Below are 20,879 nucleotides of genomic sequence, written 5' to 3'. Positions count from 1 at the left end.
ATAAACTTGTTATGTTTTGAAATTGCTGCTGCTCATCAAGAGCAATTTCAGTCCTAGCCATGTTAAAAGGTCCAAGAAACTTAGAGAAAAACCTCTGTGACCTATTTGTAACTGTTGTTTTGATGTGATGCAGATGTGTATTCTACTTATAGTTACTACTAAGGTGTGTGCACCCCCAGTGCACCAGAGCTGGAACTTTGCCTAGCAGTATCTGTAGTGGTGATGCTCACACCCTGCCACTTTAGCCCCTCCCCATGGCCATATAAGGGCAGCATGACCCTGACTGTCTACTTTCCTTTGCATCAAATGTTGGAGGGTGGGTGGGTTGTGGAATACACATCTGAATCAGATCTCAAAGGACAACAGTTACAGGCCGGTTGTGTGTTCTACTTAGGTGACTCATGAGCAGTATTCGTAGGAGGTGGGTCTTGGGATTTATTTAAACAAGGACTTCAGCATTGCCTTCTCAAAGTTTGCGTCTGATCTGGATGCAGCAGGAGTGGCATGTAAAAGTATGCACAGAGGACCATGTGGCAGCCCTGCAAATGTCTAATACAGAAATGCCACCTAGGAATGCCATCAGCATTGCCTGGGCTCTTTTGGGATGAGCTCACATCCTTTGAGGGGGATATAGCCGGGCTAATTTATATGCTGCCATGATACAGGAAGTTATCCACCTGGACATAGACTTAGAAGAGACTGCTTGATCCTTCATTCAATCTGCATATGAGACAAACAAACGAAATGAGTAATGGAATGATTTAGTCCTAGCTAGACAGGAAGCTAAACATTGCCTGACATCCAGTGTGTGAAGATATTGATCTCTGGTGCTGAATGCAGCTTAGCGAAGAACACTGGTAAATACACAGTTTGGTTCAGGTGTTACTGGGAAACCACTTAAGATAAAAACTTGGGGTGTGGCCACAGCGGTACTTTGTCTTTAGCAAATTGCGTGTAATGGGGTTCCACCATTGCAGATGTTATAGCAATACCTTTCTGTTTTGTGGCAAAGACAGTGTTATGGTCCCACAAAGGCTTTTTTACCAGCCGGTGGAGACAAGTGACCCCTTTCAAGAATCTTACTGCCACCAACTTCCCATAGATGAGCAGACAAAATGCCAAAATCAACATCAGGTGGACTCCCAGTGAACTAAGAACAAGACTAGGAGACTGAAGGTGTAACAAATACTCCAGGATGTCCTGGAAACAAGACAGCTTTGGATGAAGTCCCCAAGCTAACACCCATATCAAGAAGCCCAGCAGCTCTGTCACATGGCCACAAGGTACCAAAGGTACAACGGAGGATGAGGTGGTAGAAGCCATGGCAGCAGCAAACTCTTGAACCAGTGAAGAGTCTGGGTCTGAGAGGCAAAATAGCTCTGATGCTGCCCGGTATGCCACTGGTGCAAAGACAGTTGGCACTAGTGGTGATTTCATCAGTCCTGGACTCAGTGAACACCCCATGGATGGAACTGGAGCCGACCGTATGGGCTCTGGCTGATCTCAGAATGGTATCGGGGAACAGTAGGAAGGACCTGCTCCATCCTGCATGCCAGAGGGAGCACGGTGCCAGGCAGCAATCCTCTTAGAAGATGAGGATAAGTCTCCCCAAGTCCTGGAATGGTCCTGATTCACTGTGTGGAACCTCTTCCTCTTGAGGGAAATGGCAGAGCCCGAGCATGGAGTGGCATCATTGGCCAGAGCTGAAGGCAACTGCTGATCAGACAAGGGCCTTGGGGCTGAAGTGGGCCTCACGGCCTGCTCCACTAGGTGCTGCTTCAGCCACCAGTCTCTTGCCACCTGACTCCTCTTAGCGAATAACCCGCAGATGGAACACTGCTCTTTAGTATGTCCCTCACCGAGGCACAACATGCACCTCATGTGGTGATCACTGTTGGGATGGCCCCTCCACACATGACAGATAATGCTTGAACTCTGGTGAGGGCATCACACAGGGCAGCCAACTGCTCTAATTAATACTAAACTAACTCTAAAATTAACCTAAGGTATTACTAGCTACTATATAGAAGACAATTCATTCAGGAACTGAGGCTCAAAGCATGAGGTGAGAAACACCACACAGATCATCTATTCTAGCCATGGGAGGTGAAAAGGAACTGAGGGAATTGGGGTGGCACCACCCATATATGGCCAGGGGAGGGTCTAGGGCCACAGGGCACGAGCGCTGACTCTACGGGTACTGTTAGGCAAGTACTCTGTTTCTGGGTGCACTAGGTGTGGACACGCCTAAGCAGGAAGGAAGCAGAATACACGGCTGCATCTACTCGAAGAAGAACTAGGATATACCAAATTTAAGGATCACTCTTTTACTCATAATATTTTGCTTTTGTACTCTGTCGGTCTGTAAATGGTGGATGACTATTCAGCACTGAGGGACAAATTCAGACTAGATTCAGGGAGATAAAATACCATGAAGTTCACTGGAATTACACTTGTTTACACCAGGTTAGAATTTCATCCCTAAATAGTAACAGTTCCCTATTTTAAAATGTTAAATAGTTATAGATCTCCAAATTGATTCTCCTGATCCTAGACAGATACTGTTTTATGTACAGTTACATATTATCAGTGCACTCTTATTGTACGCATGAAAGCTGGTCTTTATCATCAGACTGATAGCATTTTTATGAAATAATGCAACTCATTAACTACATTATCTAATAATGTTGCTCAAAGACATGCCAAGGAGATTTATAATAGGGCAGGGAAACTATATCAGTAGAAAAGAAACAAATATTGAACTTCCAACACCTCCAAGAAGGACATTCTTTGTATAAACACAAGATAGCTTTTTCATCAGATGGGTAGCTTCTGAGTTGAAAGAAAAAATAATGAGGCATGTCTAAAAAGCAACTGACACTATAGGCAATGGGCTTCACTTTGTTTTGTCAATAATTTCTTGCTATAAATCATATTTACATTTAAAACCAGTGAAAGATACTGACTGCCAAAAATAAAAAGGATATTGTCACTATTGTTAATCTATAGAGATGGATCCAACACTAAAAAAGTTAAACATTGCTACCAAAAGGTACAGTTTATCATTAAACACAGCTGGGTAAGAACTTACAGTGCACTTTCCATATCTGCTATACTTCCTTCCATTTTCTGTCACTATGTAGAGGTAAATAAAGTTGTCATGGGATCCTACTGCAAGTAACGTGCCATCTACAATTGAAGTTTAAAAGATAATAATGTTAACGTACTGTTTTCTGAACTGGAATGATTTCATATTTAATACCAATGCATTATTATCAATCATACAATTGTGAATGAACTAGTACCCAAAGCATGTAACTAACTATACTGCTTTCCAATTGGTTTCCTGTTTTTTCCCTATTTTCATGGCAGTTGTGATTATAGGGTAAGGAAGTTTGCTTCCCACTATGTCTTGGATAAACAGGGCTACCATTGGACAGGAAACTAGGCTAGCTAACGAATCCTCAGGTTTGCACTGAACTTCTGATAACAGCTGACAATGAGCAGCCCCTAAAGTTCTGAGTTTTGAGAGTCACTGGAGATTACTCCAAAGAGCAGTTTATTTTTTTTTTAAATTGTAAAGTTATTACACATGAATCAATGCTAATCAGAGGGTAACTTCACAACATCTTCAACAAAGTCACCTTAGCATAGTTTTTAAACATTTGAAGCTGTTTTCTAACAACAATAAAGGTCTATGGTACTATTAACCATTTCACTGTTCAGGAACATGATCAAAGTCCTCTGCAGCACCAATGAATGTGAGTGCTCTGAAATGAAATGCTGTTGTTGGTAAATAGAGCAGCAGTAGAGGTAAGTTTTGCCCAATGTACCAGGCACGTTATGCAACAGCAAACATGATACAGGCTTGCCAGACTTCTCTTCCATTCAGTCAGAAGAGAGGATTCAACTACTGCCTGTTTGTCTGACCCTCCTAAGATGACTGTGGGTTTTGCTCAGTAAAAGGACACCCTTCCACATAATCTCTACACAAATAATTACTAGCAAATGGCCTTTAGTTTGAGAGAGACCTGAATTTAACTTTATTGTTTTTGTACTAATACATTTTAAAACTTAAGTGAATAGTAAGTACAATAAAAATTGTTTAATCTTAAAACATTCAAAGAATATTCAAGCACACTTAAAAAAGTTACAAATACATCTTAAAATCAAGCTTTCCTTGCTTCATTTACCTTACCTTTACATTCAGTTTAGAGTTACTGAATTCCCCTGAAAGAAATGATGACATCACATCACAACCACCTATACAATGGGGTGCCGTGTTAAGCAACAGTGATGTTTGCAGAGACAGAACAGCAAATATAAAACTGTGAATTCTAGTGCAGGTAAAGTGCAAAATGAAGCTGTAATTGTTAATTTATACATATATTTTGTTAATGATCTTTAGAAATTTTTTTAAAAGCTTTGCTGTTCCTTATTATTGGAGGGTAATTGGATGAGTGTAACATGTTAATACCTTAACAGCTCCAGAGAAGTGAAGGAAAAACACCTATTTTATTGGAATTAGAACATGCAATTACAATGACGTGCCCAGAATACACAGGAAGTTTGCTTACCTACTGAGTAGCGCATCACTGAAAGCTGTTCATTACCATCAGTGTGTATTGAAACCAGGTCTCTTGTTTCTGCATCCAAAACAAACCACCTGTTAAGAAGAGAGTTCTAGTGAGTGTTACTTCTACTTAAACAAAATGAAGAAAAAGTAAAAATGAATGATCACTGCATTCTATCTCACTGCTTAATTAGTATGCTATCCTTTCAATGTATCATATTAACATGTTTTAATTAAACATTTTCTCTTTGGTTTCTGGGTTTACAAAGTGATGTATATTCCAGTGACAGATATGCAAGCATGCCAAAATACCCCGCCTATATATATATATATAGAGAGAGAGAGAGAGAGAGAGAGAGAGAGAGAGAGAGAGAGAGAGAGAGAGAGAGAGAGAGTAGTTAATAGCCTATCATGTAATGTAGATGATACAAATGCTGGTGGACATACAATGCGACTGAAGCAGGTCCCTGCTAGAGCCCACTATATTTTAGGTTGCAAACGGCTTCAATTATAATCTCACATTTTCACATACTTTCTGAAAAATTCACATTTGGGCCTGAAATTTTCCACCCTTGGTCTCTACCTGCAGATGAATTCTTCTGGAAAATTTGAACAAAATCTCTGGTCATTTTTGGAGTCCATACTTTTCTCTGTTCAGCTGAAGTTTGAAACTAGCGCTTTTTGCTTATTTAGAAAAAGTGGTTTTGATTTAAAAACTTGAATTGAAACTTGCATACAGAGTGGAGATCTGTAAGTAGTGGGGGGAAAAGCATCTGCAAATACCCATTTGAGGTAGAAAGTGAATTCTGATTTGATATTTTCTGCAATCCTTTACTTTCTGTGAATATTTAAATTATAGATGCAAACAGAAAAATTGACAATTTACCCCAGGTAAATTAACTATATAAATTACCTGGCATTCCTTCTGTTCTCAGAATAGGTGACCTATGTAACTAATTAAATACAGCACAAATTGAATTTTACTAATATGATTGAATACACACTTCAAAATCCACGACATGTTTGTTAGTTCTGAAACAGTATAACTTACAGTGTGATGCACAAACTGTATCTTCTATTATGATATTGTATGTTAAATATTTGAATAATCTGTAGACCAAGATTATTCAGTGGGGCAGTTCAGAAAGAATTAAGAGTAATAAATATATTTGAGAATTTTGATTGCAAACCTGTACTGAGTTCAATTAAAAGGATTTCAAAAGAGAAAAAGGCAAATATCACCACATACATTATTTACTGTAAATAATCTGGTCAGCTCCAGTATTGAGCATGCACAGTAGAGAAATGTCATTAAATCTACAGTGCTACACTTAAACACGTACACACTGTAGCCAGTGTGAAGCTAGGTAGTTGGTTCAAGGAACTTAGAAGTTTTACTTCAAGATGAAGAGGTCTACAGCCAGGAAAGTAAATGGCCCGTTACCCAAGGGCTGGACTGTGACTGTAGGCAAGCCCTGAGCAAGGGGTAGTGCATAAACTTTGCACTACTTTAGTAGTCTCAAGAGGCATTGTGATTGAGAGGGGTACTTCTGAATCACAATTCTTCCCTTACTATTTCCTTGTTCTGCAAGTGTGGTCATTTCCTATTGGTCTATACCAGGTATAGGCCCTGCCCCTTCCAGACCTCTCAGGGATGTCTTGGTACTGCAGGCAGAAGCCATGACTTCCACGTGCAGCACAAGCGACAGAATCGGCTCTAATGGCTGAAGATGGAAACTGCAGGCAGTTTAGGCAATATTCTTGTTATATATATATTCTTGTCTATACTATCCAAGTTTCCGATAACATAATTAGAATTAGGAAAACTGTATCCTTTGTTATTAATGTATAGCATAAAACTTCTTCTTGGGCTCCCACTTTGACATGGTGGAGAAGCTTGCGTATACTTAAGACCCTAAGAGTGATGCCGTCTGGAGTCTTGTACTCTTGGTAGGGTCACTCATGGCGGTAAGGTTGAAGGCGATGTACCAATGTGCAGCCCAGCACAACACAACCCAGCATAAGACCTCAACGGCAGGATGATGAAGCAGGATCACCTCTCAACAGCTGCAAAGGCAGATGAAGGCTGCAATGGAGGAGAACCCACCGGTTGTCTTGGACTTCCTTGCCACCGGACACAGATGCCTCTTCCACCAAGATTTGTGTTGTTGCTGGCGCGCATCAGTTCCCCCAAATTAAACTATTCACATGCAGGCTTCTTTCACAGGAAGAACTTTTTCCCTACCCCTCCCCATAAAAATCCCGAGGCAATGGGTGAGTGGCGCCGGAACAGGTGAAGGAGACCCACATGCAGGTGGTGATCTCGAGATGGTTGTCATGTGCCCCTGGACTGGGATAGGAGAGCATTTTCAGCAGCAGTGGTCATGACTGAACAGGCCTTTTTAGGAACCCCTTAGGAAAGACCTAAACGCAGAACAAGCAACTGCTGCCCGAGAACTCCTGAGGTACAACATTGACATGGCTGCTCTCAGTGAAACAAGACGTGCAGATGAAGAGCACTTGAGGGAAAAGGGAGATGGTTACACTTTCTTTTGGCAAAGAAAACCAGCAAGCGACGTGAATACACATTGTTGGGTTTGCAATCAAAAACCTTCTAGTCAACCACCAGACTGAGCTCCCCATTGACATCAATGAGCACCTTATGACCCTCTGCATCCAACTGGTCAATAAGTCATTTGCCACTATTATCAGTGCATATGCACCAACTCTTGATGCTGAAGAACAGAAAGAATACTTCTACACTGATCGTGATAAAATTTTGTCATTCATTCCAAAAGATAATCCTTTTAGTGGACTTTAAGGCAAGAGTTGGCCGAGATTCTGATGAATGGAATAGCACCACTGGGAAGGAAGAAGTCGGCAAGACCAATTCCAATGGCATCCTTCTACTCAGCAAATGTGCAGAGCACGACCTTGTAATCACAAATACAACCTTCAGACAAAGCAACATGTACAAAACAACTTGGCAACACCCTCCTCAAAACAGTGGCACCTCTTAGACGATGTCATTGTAAGAACACAGAATCTAAGAGATGTCCAAATCACCCATATCATGAGAGAAGCCAATGACTGCTTAACTGACCACTGCCTGGTGAGGTCAGTCGTGTCCATCAGGATCGCACCAAAACATAGAAAGCAATCCAAATCACACAGATGGCAATTCAACATCCAAAGACTTCAATTCTCAGTGCATCAAGAGAACTTCCAAACACTCCTCAGTGAAAAACTCAACATTTGCACACCTGGAAAGGACAACACAAGTGTTAAAGAAGACGGGGAAGCCCTAAAACGGACCATCCATGAGGTTTGTGAGGAATGCATTGGCTGTGCTACCTGCTGCCATCAGGACTGGTTTGACAACAACAACATTGAGATTACAACCGTTTCGGACCAGAAGAGAAAAGCTTTCTGTAACTGGCAAAACCAACCACTATCCAGTCAGAAGCAGAGCTCTTTCGATCAGCTCAAAGCTGAAGTTCAAAGGAGGATCCAAGAAATCAAAAACAAATGATGGGAGGACAAAACAAAAGAAATCCAAACATTCGCCGACAGACATGATAAATGGAGCTTTTTTTGTGAGACAAAGACTCCATACGGACAAAGCTCATGTGGCCTCAAACCTTTCAGATCTGAAGATGATAGTCCCCTTCTTAAAGATAACGAATCCATCAAAGAACGCTGGAAGGAACACTACCAAAAGCTTCTTGATTGTGACTGACAACCCCATCAACTCCATCCCTCAGCATCCAATCTGGAAAACTCTTGGCAACCCACCAAAACCTGAGGAGGTCTGCAAAGAAATTAAACTAACAAAGAACTAGGTCTGCTGGCATACCAGCTGAAGTACTGAGAGTGGGGGGAGAAACACTAACTAACAAGCTTCACTTTCTGCTCCTCAAAATCTAGCGCACCGAAGAAATCCCTGCTGACTTACGTAATGCTAACATTGTCACCATTTTCAAAAAGGGAGACAGGGTCAACTGTGGCAACTATCAAGGTACTGTCCTCCTCTCCATCTCTGGGAAGATTCTTGCTAGATTCTTACTGAATCACCGGCTCCCTCTTGCAGAAGTAGTATTTCCAGAGTCCCAAAGGCACAACTGACATGATTTTCCAGCCAGGCAGATCCAGGAAGAATGTCAAGAACAACACTAGGAGCTGTATATGGCCTTTATCAATCTGACCAAGGCATAGGCAGACTCTGTCAAGCGCGAGGCTCTGTGGCAAATCATGTCAAAATTTGGCTGCCCAAGCAAATGTGTCACCATTGTAAGACTCCTCCACGACCAGATGACTGCCTCCATCCTATGAAGTGGCTCTATCTGTGAGTTGTTTGTCATCCAAACTAGTGTAAAACAAGGCTGTGTGCTGGCACCCACCCTTTTCTCCATTTTTTAGGCATCGCACTAATGTCAGTGTCCTCACAAAAGCCAACATCTTCAGTGTTGAGGCCCCGACTATCCAGCACCAGCTGAGGTGGAGCGGGCACGGTGTGTGCATGCCTGATGTACGCTTACCGAAACAACTACTATACGCCCAACTCACCAAAGGAGAAAGGAAATGGGGAAGCCAAAAGAAACACTTTAAAGACTCAAGATAAACATCAAGAGATGTGGCATAGACACCACACACTGGGAGACAGCAGCCCGGGATAGGGATAACTGGCAAAGACTTGTTAGAGAGGGAGCGTTGACATTTGAGGAAAATTGCCTTGGCCTGATGGCAGAAAAATGCCAGAAAAGAAAAAAAAAGACAACTGTCACACAGCAATCGTGGCCCTACCCTGTCTTCCAACACCACCTGCAATGTCTGCCAACGAGCCTGTGACTCAAGAATCAGACTCATCAGTCACCAAAGGAACCATGAAAAATAAAACCTGTAAAAGAGATCATCCTCAACCCTCGTGAGATCGCCAACGATAGCATAAAAATATAAGATGTGCCATTTGGTTAAGTTAATTTTGAGATAACTTTCACTTCTGTAATTTTCTGACATTTGAAGTCAATCTCACAATTAGAACATTGCATTAAAGATAATTTTTTTCATTTGACATAATATACACGTTACATACTGTATAAATAAAATGGGAAAATTTATTCAGAGACATATCTAGTCCATCATTTTCATATTATATACTATAGAAATTAATACAAGGCATTCCAAAAGAAACAAAAAAGAACTTAAAATAAATTCCAGGATCAACAGTACAAACAATTAAATTTGATAGAAGAAACATCAGTTCTATTTTATTAATCCAGAGTCTGAAACCCAGGTATCTGGAAAATGGCTTAATCCAAAAAGTTTAAAATCAACTTGTGATTAGGGGACCACCTGAAAATAACAAAAGAGCTCAATATGCCACATCCTGCTGAACGTTCTGTATGTAAGATGGATGAAACTGGTGGAAAAATGGCTAAAAATGTTTTCATTAGACAGCAACAGAAACCACCCTCAATCATCTCTCTCTAATATAATGCAAAAAGCCAACTCTGCTTATTTACGAGCTGTACACAGATTTTTCAGGGTAAATGGGTGAATCAAATATTTCAAATTGCTGCTCTGGTACTGAATTTCATTCCCACCCCCTTGCCTGCTCCTGTCAAAGGATTAACTCAAATCGCTATTTTCCTACATTTGTGTGACAGCTGAGGTAGGGAAAGGGAAATTTGTTAATAGGGAGGGAGAAAACTGTGCCCTTGTCTCCAATGGGAGAGAAATAGTGACTCCTAATAGTAACTCTGCACGCTGATGGAAGGCCACAGGAACATGAGATATACAACTGCAGTCTTCAGTGGGCTGAGAATTAGCATATTTTCATGATAAATAAATACATTATTCTGAAACACTTTGCACTAGATTCCTTGGAGCTGATTCAACATCACATTATTCCAGTTTTATGCTAGTGTAACTCTACCAAAACCAATGGTGAATCAGGCCCCTTCTTTGTTTCAGTCCAGATGGCTGCTACACCTCTTCCTGTGTGAGCAATAAAATGGAAGAGGAAGGCCTCAGTTTACACATGTGTCTCTCCTATAGGACACTTTTAGCATGTGCACTGCAATGAGAAACCTAATCTAATTGTCTGACATAGAAAGAGAGGGTGAGTTTATTTCCTTTTTTGAATAAAAAGAGGAAGGATGCTGGATCACAGGGCAAGAACTGAGTTACAAGAATGAGCCAGAGCAAACCTACTTCTTTACAAAGGCAAGCAGGCAGGCACCCTCCTTACTAAACTCTCCCAAGTGCTGAGGGACATGCACCAGACTGCTGGCTCTGAATGCTGGTGAATGGTCTTACTGGGTCATATTAGGGGACTGGTGGGTGGCAGAGCTTAGGGAGGTGGCTGCTGGATTCAGGTGGGCAGTGGTGCTGGGATTTGGGAATTAAAATATCTTTCTAAACAATGGCCCAGGACCAGTTCTAAGTAAAGTTGATTGATCCTGAAAGCATTTGTATTAGTCCCATTAAAATGATTTACTACCCTGTCATATCCCAAAACATCAAACTTTGAGGCCTGAGTGCCACCTAGTTAATGTCAATTACTTAAAACTTCAAATACCGTAAAAGCCTCATGGCTTTTCTAGACGAACAGCTAGTGTGCACTGCAAGCTGGGATATAAATTTACTTTGTACTAGACTGCAATGCACTAAGTGTCCACGTGGCCCTGCTGCTACACACCATAAGTTCTCTAGTGCACTCTGATTTACTCCTATTTCAAAGCCGGTTACATCAAATTGCACCACTAGAAACACACATCTACAAAAGCAGTGCACAAAATCTAATTTACTGAATGTGTAGAGAAAGGAGGCTGCAATGCATATCTTGTGTACCTTTAATACATTCAACTTTATCTGTCACCAGAGATACTGTTATGTAATACGCTGCTTATTTCTCTGGAATCTTTTTCTTCTTCAGAGTGAGGTACGATCATGATGCAAACAGCAGACTAGATTATTAGCACCAAACTGTAATACTAGTCAGTGCAGTATGACAAACTATGAATTTAGGAGGAAAGTGCTGGTGAGACCTAATTTAGCTAGTTCATTGTACTTTCACAAGCTTTAGTCACAGACACACTATCATAGCTCTCCCAGTCTAGCAGTGAATGTACAGTAATTGCCAGTGAGAGAGTCAGTCTCCATGAAATGTGTTTTCAGTCTACCAAATACAGCTGGGTTCTACCTTAGGACTACAAGTTCTCGGAGGGGGTCCCATTTCCAAATGAATGTATGCAGCAAGCAGATGGTAACCAGCCCTGTAAAGTTCTACTGGGCTGTGAAATGCAAGGACTGTCTGCCAAGTGAACTCTTAGAAGTCTGATCTGTAGACCAGATTAAAACAACAGACAAATATTCCTGAGCCATAGACAAAACTGTAGGTCTTTGGCCTTTGCTGATTTTCACGGAGGATTTCTCCCACTTGTTACTGCAGGTATCATGCCTAACTTGTTTATGAACTGATGGAAGCACTTTGCACATACTGTGGCATTTTTAATCTCTAGGTCCTGCCCCCAAACACTTGAAAAGAATTTTGTTTCTTCAGACACAAGGTTTTTCTCTGTTGGGAAAGAAAACAAAACAAAATACTACTCTTGGAAAAAGAAGATGGTGGACAGCTCCACAGCTACAGAATAAAAATGAACTCCACCAGGTGGGGCACCCATGGCACAGTACATGATTGCTGGCAATTTACCTCTGTAGACTCATAGGATTACTGGTGAAATCATGAGTCAAAATAAATAAAGTAAGATACAGAGCGTGGTAAGCACAGAAGAATGGACATTATCTTTTGCCATAATGTTTGCATATTTCCAAAAAACTATCTGGTTGATACAAGATATGCCAATGAATGTCTAGTAATGGGCTATAAAAACTTACAAGGTTTGTCAATGAACTAACAAAGAGATAAAGCTTCCTGTATCTAAACACAGGGGCCAGATCCTCAGCTGGTGCAAATCAATGTAGCTTTGTTGACTTCAGTGAAGATACACTTATGTAGTTCAGCTGAGGATCTGGATCAGTAGGTCTTGTCTGCCTTTTAGTTTTCTCATGAGGTCCTTGGTAGCTTTCAAAGAGATCTGGATCCTCTAAAGAAAGCTCTATCCATTTTTTTCAGCAGTGCTTTCGAATGGTTAGATCAATGGTGCTCAAAGCACAGTACATGAATAGCAACTTGGCGCTTTATTTCCCCTTGAATAATAATCTTGCCAGACCAAGAGAATCTGTGGAATGGTAGTCTGTACATTACTTAAAAATATATTTTTCAGCAGGATTTTCTATCATCAGGATTTGTACTTTTTCAGCTCTGCAGTTGCAGAAAACTGAGGTACGAATGAAAATAATAAATTTTCTCCAATCTGATGGACAGGATTATGATTGGACATGGAGAGTATTTAAATTAGCAGATAACAATACATGCAGCAGGTGATGTAGAGATAGTCTGAATGGAAAAAAGATGCTGAAATAGTGACTGATGGGAAATGAGAAGGGGAAAACCCATTCTAGAAGTCTGATAATATGTCACGGTTGATAACAATGCACCATCTCTGACTGAGGAAGAGAAAAGAAGGAGGAGAGGAAGAAAGTTCATATAGTTCTTCAGGTATTAGGATTCTAACCATCAAGAGGACCAAGTAATGTTATAGTGGAAGTGATTTCCTGGAAGACCAGCACCAGGGAAGGGTACTTAAAAAAACCCAAAAAACAGTGAACACCTAACTAAACAGCTTGACCATTCAATCGAACTCTTGTTCAAAGTTTAAAGTGGACTTCAAGAGTTGCAATGGCTCTAGCTCTCTCTGTCACAAATATTACTAGTACAGTAGGTTATCTATGGCTTGTTTTTGTATCTTAGTTCTTGCCCTGTGATCCAGCCCTTCTGTTCTATTAAATAAAGTAAGGAAGAAGTACTTTAAAGTCAATGTAAAGCCATATCAAGAAAGTGGTGGTAAAGGCACGAACACAAGGAAGAAGTGGAAACAAAGCAAACTGAAGATGAATTATATCTTTGTCAGGAAGTTACAGGAATTTTCTTGCCTGATTAATGGCCTGATGGAACTCCCACTGCATTCAGTAGGGGTTGGATCAGGATCTTAGACAGGGTTTTGGAAAGTTTTTGGAAAGGTTTTGAGTGCCCACAGTTCTCACTGAAGTCAATAGGAGTTATAAGTGTTCAGTTTCTCTCAGGATCAAGCTCTAAATACTTAAAATTATGCTGAAGTGACAGCAATCAAGTGGACTAAGGCCTGGTGCACACCTAAAACTTAAGTTGATCTAGCTACATTGCTCAGACCTGTTAAAAATGTCATGCCCTGTGCAATGTAGTTAGGTCGACCTAACCTTCACTGTCGATGCAGCTAGGTCAACAGAAGAATTCTTCTGTCAGCCTAGCTACTGCCTTTTGAGGGGGTGGATTTTCTACAGTGACGGAAAAACCTCTGTGGCGCTATCACAAATGTCTACCCGACAGCTGCGTCGCTGTAGCAACTCTACTATAGACATACACTAAATAAAAAACAGGTCAGGTTATTTTACCAGTAGGTTGTCTAATCCTGCTCAGACCTGGTCTAAATGAGACAGTGGTAAAAACACTGTTGGAAGCAAGAGCCTTTTCTCTGAGCTCAAAAATCCCTAGAGAAGAAGTTGCCTTAAGCCACAGAGAGTTTGGATTTGCATCTAGAGCCAAATTTCTCCAGAGCTTGAGAAATGTTTGCATCCAGCATTTTGATCGGGACCTCTCTCTAGCCTTTAGTGATGCAAGGATATGATGATGAAGCTGAACTGAGAGACAGGGCTGGACTACCTCACTGTGCTAACTCTCTGTACTGTTACAATAATGTGCAATGCAGCACTCTTTTCTTTGGATAGGTTCAAAGCACTAAGCCTGCCTCTTTTCCTAGGGATAAAGGCTCTACAGGTCAGTATGAAGAGAGTATATGTGACTGGGAGAAGAAGAAGGAGGCTGTACTATAATTCATCTGTTTTATGAATTAGTTTAAGGTGATCTGCAAAGGGTAGGAGTGAAAGGAAAAAGGTCTTTGGTCTTATTTGCTTCTTTAGAATATATAAAAAAGCTTTGAAAGGGTTCCCCCACACACACACACTCCAAAAAAAGAGAGGGTGGATGATTCTACTTTTTTATTTTTTTAATTGGAAAAAAAATCTTAGAAATTCAAGTCTTGACTTCTTGGAAGATTCTACGACTACTGGAGAATGAATGAAATTAGGACATCTCAAGAGAGTGAAAGATCAGTAAGTGTGGAAAGAAGAGATTTTTAGGCAGGCTGTTTAAATATTTTTTTCTTTAGTGACCAATTCATTCCCATGTCCAAGTGAAATTAGGGGAAAAGCATGTCTTAGTTTCTACATTTCACCTTTTCAATTAAGGTACGGTAGCTCACAACACCCATCTTCTACACCTTCCAAGAACTGCTTCTCAATGCCAGGAAATATTAGGCTTGACAATTTAAATATTTCACAAGTAATAAAAAAATTGAAAAAATTTTATCATCTCCCCCTCTCTAAACACCACCATTCAAGATGGCCAGCTTCATACATAATAAGAAAGGAAAAAAGAGCCTAAAACACAATATTTAAAATTCCTTTACAGGTCACTTTTACACTTCAAGAACATCATCCCTTTTTCCTTTCCCTCATCATAACAAAACCAAAATATATTTACCTTCCTGAGTGTGTTCCTATTGCTACCACTGTTCCACTTGGATGGAAATCAGCACAGTGTCCTGGTTCCTGCAAGAGAAAGGTATAGTTATATGACTTAATATCAAATGTATTAATATTCACAATCTCCCTTACGTTTAAGCAATGTTAAAAAGTCTCACATTAGTTGACAAAAGAAGTAAAGTGGAGTCAATTCTGGAAGGCCAGGTCTAACTCACAGCACAGTTTTGATTATTACAGTATTTATTTTTTCTATATTGCCACATGACTTTCTGGCAAACAAGACAAAGTTCCCGCCACAAAACTTACAGTCACATGGGTAATACGAGAAGATAAATCAGTACATTATGTACAAATACAGAAAAAAGGGAAAACTGCTAAAGCAGAGCATTCCAAACTGAAATTTTTCGAAGTTCTTGTTCAGACTGTACAAAGATTATTCATGAAAAAAAAAATTCGGTTCATGAGCAGAGTCCTGGTTCCCATCACTAAGTAATGGCAATATAAAATGTAGAACGATGCTTATTTAAGCTTGTTATTTTTAATGGTCTGATGGAGACTTTTACAAGAATAGAATCTTTTACATAACTCTGTTCTAGTCAAGAAAGCTTTGAACTGACTTAAAAAAAAGAGGACAAGACAAGAAAAGTAAAGCCTCAGTTAAACACATCATTCACAGTTTTGCTCATGCAAGTATTATACAAACTCCCACCTTCCCAGTTTCTGTCAGTGAGTGTGTTTTGGGGGAGATGTTTCCACACACATGTCCCCAAGTTTAATTTCCTTAGCACTTGACAGTTCACTATTAAAATTAGCAAAGGTGCTAGACACTACTGAGTTCTCTGAACCCAAATTTATATTTTCCAGAGGCAGGACACCTTCCAACTAGCCATTTTAATGTTACGGTTTCCCACATTTTGCCTGTTTGTGGAGGATAAGCTACATATGTTAATTTCAAATGCTTCTGAAAGACATTTTAAGTACTTTCGCTCTAATTATTATTTTTAAACTCAATGCCATCAGAAGAAAGCTCACGTACATCTAGCAGCCTGGTCCATTCTAGTGTGTGGTCCACAGAGTTCCACATACAAACTTGCCTATCTTGAGCACATGTTAACAACAAATCTTTGAAGGGATGTGTTGCCAGACCCCAGAGTTCATCTGTATGACCCTGAAAAGGAAACACATTATTTACTTCATATAGTTCCAAGACATACATCAGTAACCCTTCCCCACACAAGTCTCTTGATTCAGGTCTTGAGAGAAAAAACATACCAGAGGAAAAGTTTGAATTTGCAGTAAGCAAAATATTGTGCTCACCTGTACCTCTACTTGGAAACCATCATTAAATGTTCCCCGCAAAATAAAGTTTCGTGAAGTGCCAACTAAAAACTGATCTGCTTTTCCTTCTGCTACTGCTCTGATTGTCCCGTACTGATCAGGAACCTAGGAAAACAAATTTCTGTAAAGGCAAATCTTAACACCTACCAATTTTCTTCTTTGAAGGACACAATTAGTGTAGTGTATCATGAAACAATAATCAATGGGAGATGCAGTTTCCAATTAAAATGGAATAATCCAACCTATTTGACATCAGGCTATTGACCACATTCAGCAGCTGAGTTCACACAGTCTAATCAGATCACTCACAAACTTAATTGCAGTTCTATGTTATACATTTATGCATTTTCTCACTAGAAATAATTAAAAATATCTGCCAGCACACAGGTTTGGGAACACAGACACCACAACATTGAGGGGTGGAGGGATAGCTCAGAGGTTTGAACACTGGCCTGCTAAACCCAGCATTGTGAGCTCAATCCTTGAGGGGGCCATTTAGAGATCTGGAGTAAAATGAGTACTTGGTCCTGCTGGTGAAGACAGGGGGCTGGACTCAATGACCTTTCAGGGTCCCTTCCAGTTCTATCTCCATATATTATTTTATTTAATGAAACTATTAATGTCTGCCTTAAGGAACAGCACCAAAAGAAGTCAGGAAGAAGAGACTGTTCACACCACCCTCTCAAAACCTGAAAGTGTGGGAATGTTAGTGGAGGGGTCATTGGAGAGACAAGGTGGGTGAGGTAATATCTTTTATAGGACCAACTTCTGTTGGTAAGAGAGACAAGCTTTCAAGCCACACAGAGCTCTTCATCAGATCTGGGAAATGTACTCAGAGCTCACAGCTAAATACAGGTTGGAATAGATTGTTTTGCATAACACATATTTCCAGAGTGCATTCAAGGAGAAGTGGCCGTTAACATCTCTCCAATCTGGGGGGAAAAAGACAAAAAAGTTGGCAAGGGGGAGGGGTGTTAAGTTGGTTATAGATTGGTGTAACAAGCCATAGTTCCAGTGTCTCTATTTAGTCCATGATTTTTAGTTTCTAGCAACATTATGAATGTAAGGCTCTTCTTTTGAAATCCCAGGCTCAACTTCTGAAAGTGCTGTGCAGGTTTGCTTTGAGGATGAGGACCAAGAGGTGAGATATACAGTGATCGCTTTGTGAAAAGTATTCACCTACAGGTGATGTGGTGGTTTTGTCTTCTATCATTTTTCTCTGTGAATTCATTCAAGAGAGCATAGTGATTGTCTGATTTCACCCACATAGTTGCTATTGGAGCAAATAGTGCACTGGATAAGGTACACCGCACATGAGAGGTATGTGTAGACCATAGATCTTGAAAGGTATGTCAGGGGTGGGGGGGTCTGATCATCATAGCAGTGAAGATAATGTCTATGGGTTTTGCATCTATTGTTCAGTGTCAGGTGCTGCCTTGACTTGGTGTGTGGGGAGCTTGCTTCTGATGATGTGCTGGGAGAGGCGGGGGGAGGGGTATTGAAGGCCAGAAAGGGTTCAGGAAAGATTGTTCAGGATGTGGTCCCTGTCGAATATGGATTGTAATTGTTTGATGATATGAGGATCCGGCAGTCACACCTAATGGTATATCTATATAGCATCTGATAGGTGTAATTCCCAGCTCAGGTAGACATACATGAGCTAGCTCTGCCCAAATGAATGCCTACAAATAGCAGTTTGGCTGAGCTGCCCAGGTACATACCAAGGGGGTCAGGCAGGTTTGTACTCAGGCAGCTAGCCCAAACTGCTGCCCATGCTGCTGTGGCCACACTGTGATTTTTAGGCACTAGTTTGAGCAGACCTAACACGTGTGCATTTACCCACATTGGGAATAACACCTGCCAGCTGCTGTGCATTCATACCCTGAGTCTTCACTTGCTGAGGGAGCACTGTAAGACAATTGTCTTCCACCAGTTTTTGAAAAGACATACCTCTCAACTGGTGCTTGCTACCTATGTACACTAATTAATCTGAAATTTAATCATGAGGCTGTAGTAGGAGCTGTATTTTGCTGAAAGAGATTATTTCCCGCACCCTGCCTTCCCCACACATCCTGACTGATGTCAAGACCACCTTAACCCCAGCCCATTTATTCACTCAGGTCAGGCACATACACAAGGACTTGACCTCAAATCAACAATATATACGTCATTCTGTAAATACGTTTCCCCACTTTCTAACCCAAAAATATATATAAGTGCTTAACTTTATGCATATCGATAGTCTCATTGATCTCTGCGATGTGTGTACAATTAAGTAAAGTTCAGTAACAGTTTGCAGGATCAGTGCCCTAATGTACATTTTGCTTTGATAAATAAAGGCAGTTAACTCAACATATGAACTTTGCAGAGAAAGTTAAATGCGACCTGGGACAATTTATGCTTTTGAAAATCATGTGAGCAAACAGATCTTTATAGTTTAGTTCAGTCCCAACACAGGCACATAAGGCTGATTAATTCTCATTTCAACTTCTTAAGTTATTGTGTGTCTATCTATTCATGTATACACAAACACACACACACACACACTCCTCTTTAAAAAAAAGGCAATCCTTTGGGCATTTCTAATACATCTGTCACCTTATGGTCTCATACAGAGACACACAATGCCCACAGATACCCAAGGAAGTCAATGGGAGTTGAGAGTGCTCAGCATCTTTGAAAAAAAATCAGGGTATTATGTGTCATATATGTCATAACATTATAAGTAAATTATGGTTTAATTTAAAAAAATAGCTATTAATGTCAAAGATCCATTAGAATCTAGCATGCTCAAACAAGCTACTTGCAGGATAGAAAAATTTGTCTAAAAATACAAGGTGATAATAAAGAGGAGTGGTAACATTTTCAAAAGTGCTTTAATGACTTAGGAGCCAGTGGGACTTAGGCTTGGAGGTGACTTAGATGCTTTAGAAAATGTTACTGCAGCTCCTTAAGACTTAATGCAGGTAGAGATTATAACAGTGGTGGGCAACCTGCGGCCTGTGACCCACATGCATCCCATAAGGGTAATCAGATTGTGTGCCGTAAGACATTTTGCTGACATTAACCGTCTGCAGGCACTGCCCCCGATAGCTCCCAGTGGCCGCAGTTCTCTGTTCCCAGCCAAGGGGAGCTGTGGGGAGCAGCAGCCAGCATGTGCCTGTGGCCCCTTGCCTTCAGGCACCGCTCCCCACAGCTCCCATTGGCCAGGAGCAGAGAGCTGCGGTCACTTAGAGCTCTGGGTAGCGGGTGCCTGCAGAGGGTCAATGTCAGCAAAGTATCTTGCGGCTCGCAATCAGATTACCTTGGTGGGCTGCGTGTGGCCGCAGGTTGTCCACACTGGATTATACACACAGAAGCTGATGTTTGAATTTTTAAACACTAGACACTGGAAATCTGAAAGAAAAATTGTGTTGTTTCTAGCATATGCATCCTTATTTTATTAACTTTTGATAGATGTTCATGAGCTCTGTCAGCAACTACTTTGGCCTATAATAATTTTTATTTACTATATGTTTAAACTGTATTATACAATGCTGTTCTATTTTACTATATTTTGTCCTATTCTGAGGGCTCCTTTTCTGTTTAATTATTAATCTGAACAATAAAAGTAAAAGCCATAAAAGTAAAATAATCATCACTATGAAAGTTATTTATTCAGTGTACTGGCAGGATTTTTCAACACAAAATAATTACTATGTACAGAGTTCATGGCACATCAGCAAAGGGAATGTGGAGATGATGATCAATATTGCTCAAATTACTGTTTACCAAGTGTAACAGAAATTACTCTCTCAGTTGGTGTTTACTTATTAGATACACTTATTAATTAGCTTCAAGGAAGTTTTTTAAAAAAAGATTGTGGGGATTCATTTGCTTAATTGCTACATTTAGTTTCCCAAAATGCTGTGAATTCATCATTGTGATAAGCTGATACCGGTTAAACAGAAAATACAATTCAAAGCAGTATTATAAAGACTTTCTAAAAGGGATAAACTATTCCTTGTACCTTTGTCACTATAGTGTACCAGTGGCAGGCTGTTACATCTGTTTTAAAATATCACAAAGTGCAATTTTTATTTTAGAGAGGTAATCACAATTTGCTTGGATTTGCTATGTATCAAAATTGTGCACAGATACCATACTTTGAAATGGTGGTAAGTAATTGTGATCAAGCAGATGACTGTTAAAGTAACTATGATATTAAAACAACCTCCTCACACCAATCATTATTTCTTAGGTACAAAATATTCTTGTGTATTCT

The 20,879-nt window shown here is 40.4% G+C and overlaps 1 protein-coding gene across 4 annotated transcripts in view; it reads right to left on the bottom strand.

Annotated features, from left to right (window-relative positions):
* The window catches only part of EML4 (EMAP like 4), a 263,780-nt gene that overhangs the window by 21,690 nt on the left and 221,211 nt on the right, over window positions 1-20,879 (bottom strand). For all 4 annotated transcript variants that reach the window (XM_030557641.1, XM_030557640.1, XM_030557639.1 and 1 more), the window contains 5 exons: window positions 16,595-16,720; window positions 16,314-16,445; window positions 15,276-15,343; window positions 4,578-4,666; window positions 3,092-3,189 (listed from right to left, as the gene is read on the bottom strand). In XM_030557641.1, the coding sequence (XP_030413501.1) occupies window positions 3,092-3,189; window positions 4,578-4,666; window positions 15,276-15,343; window positions 16,314-16,445; window positions 16,595-16,720 (513 nt within the window). The remainder of the gene's footprint in view (window positions 1-3,091; window positions 3,190-4,577; window positions 4,667-15,275; window positions 15,344-16,313; window positions 16,446-16,594; window positions 16,721-20,879) is intronic.

The sequence above is a fragment of the Gopherus evgoodei genome, chromosome 3 (assembly GCF_007399415.2).
Source record: "Gopherus evgoodei ecotype Sinaloan lineage chromosome 3, rGopEvg1_v1.p, whole genome shotgun sequence".
NCBI classification, from domain to species: domain Eukaryota; kingdom Metazoa; phylum Chordata; order Testudines; family Testudinidae; genus Gopherus; species Gopherus evgoodei.
The sequence above is the reverse complement of the archived record's forward strand: the minus strand, read 5'-3'. Positions and strand labels throughout refer to the sequence as shown.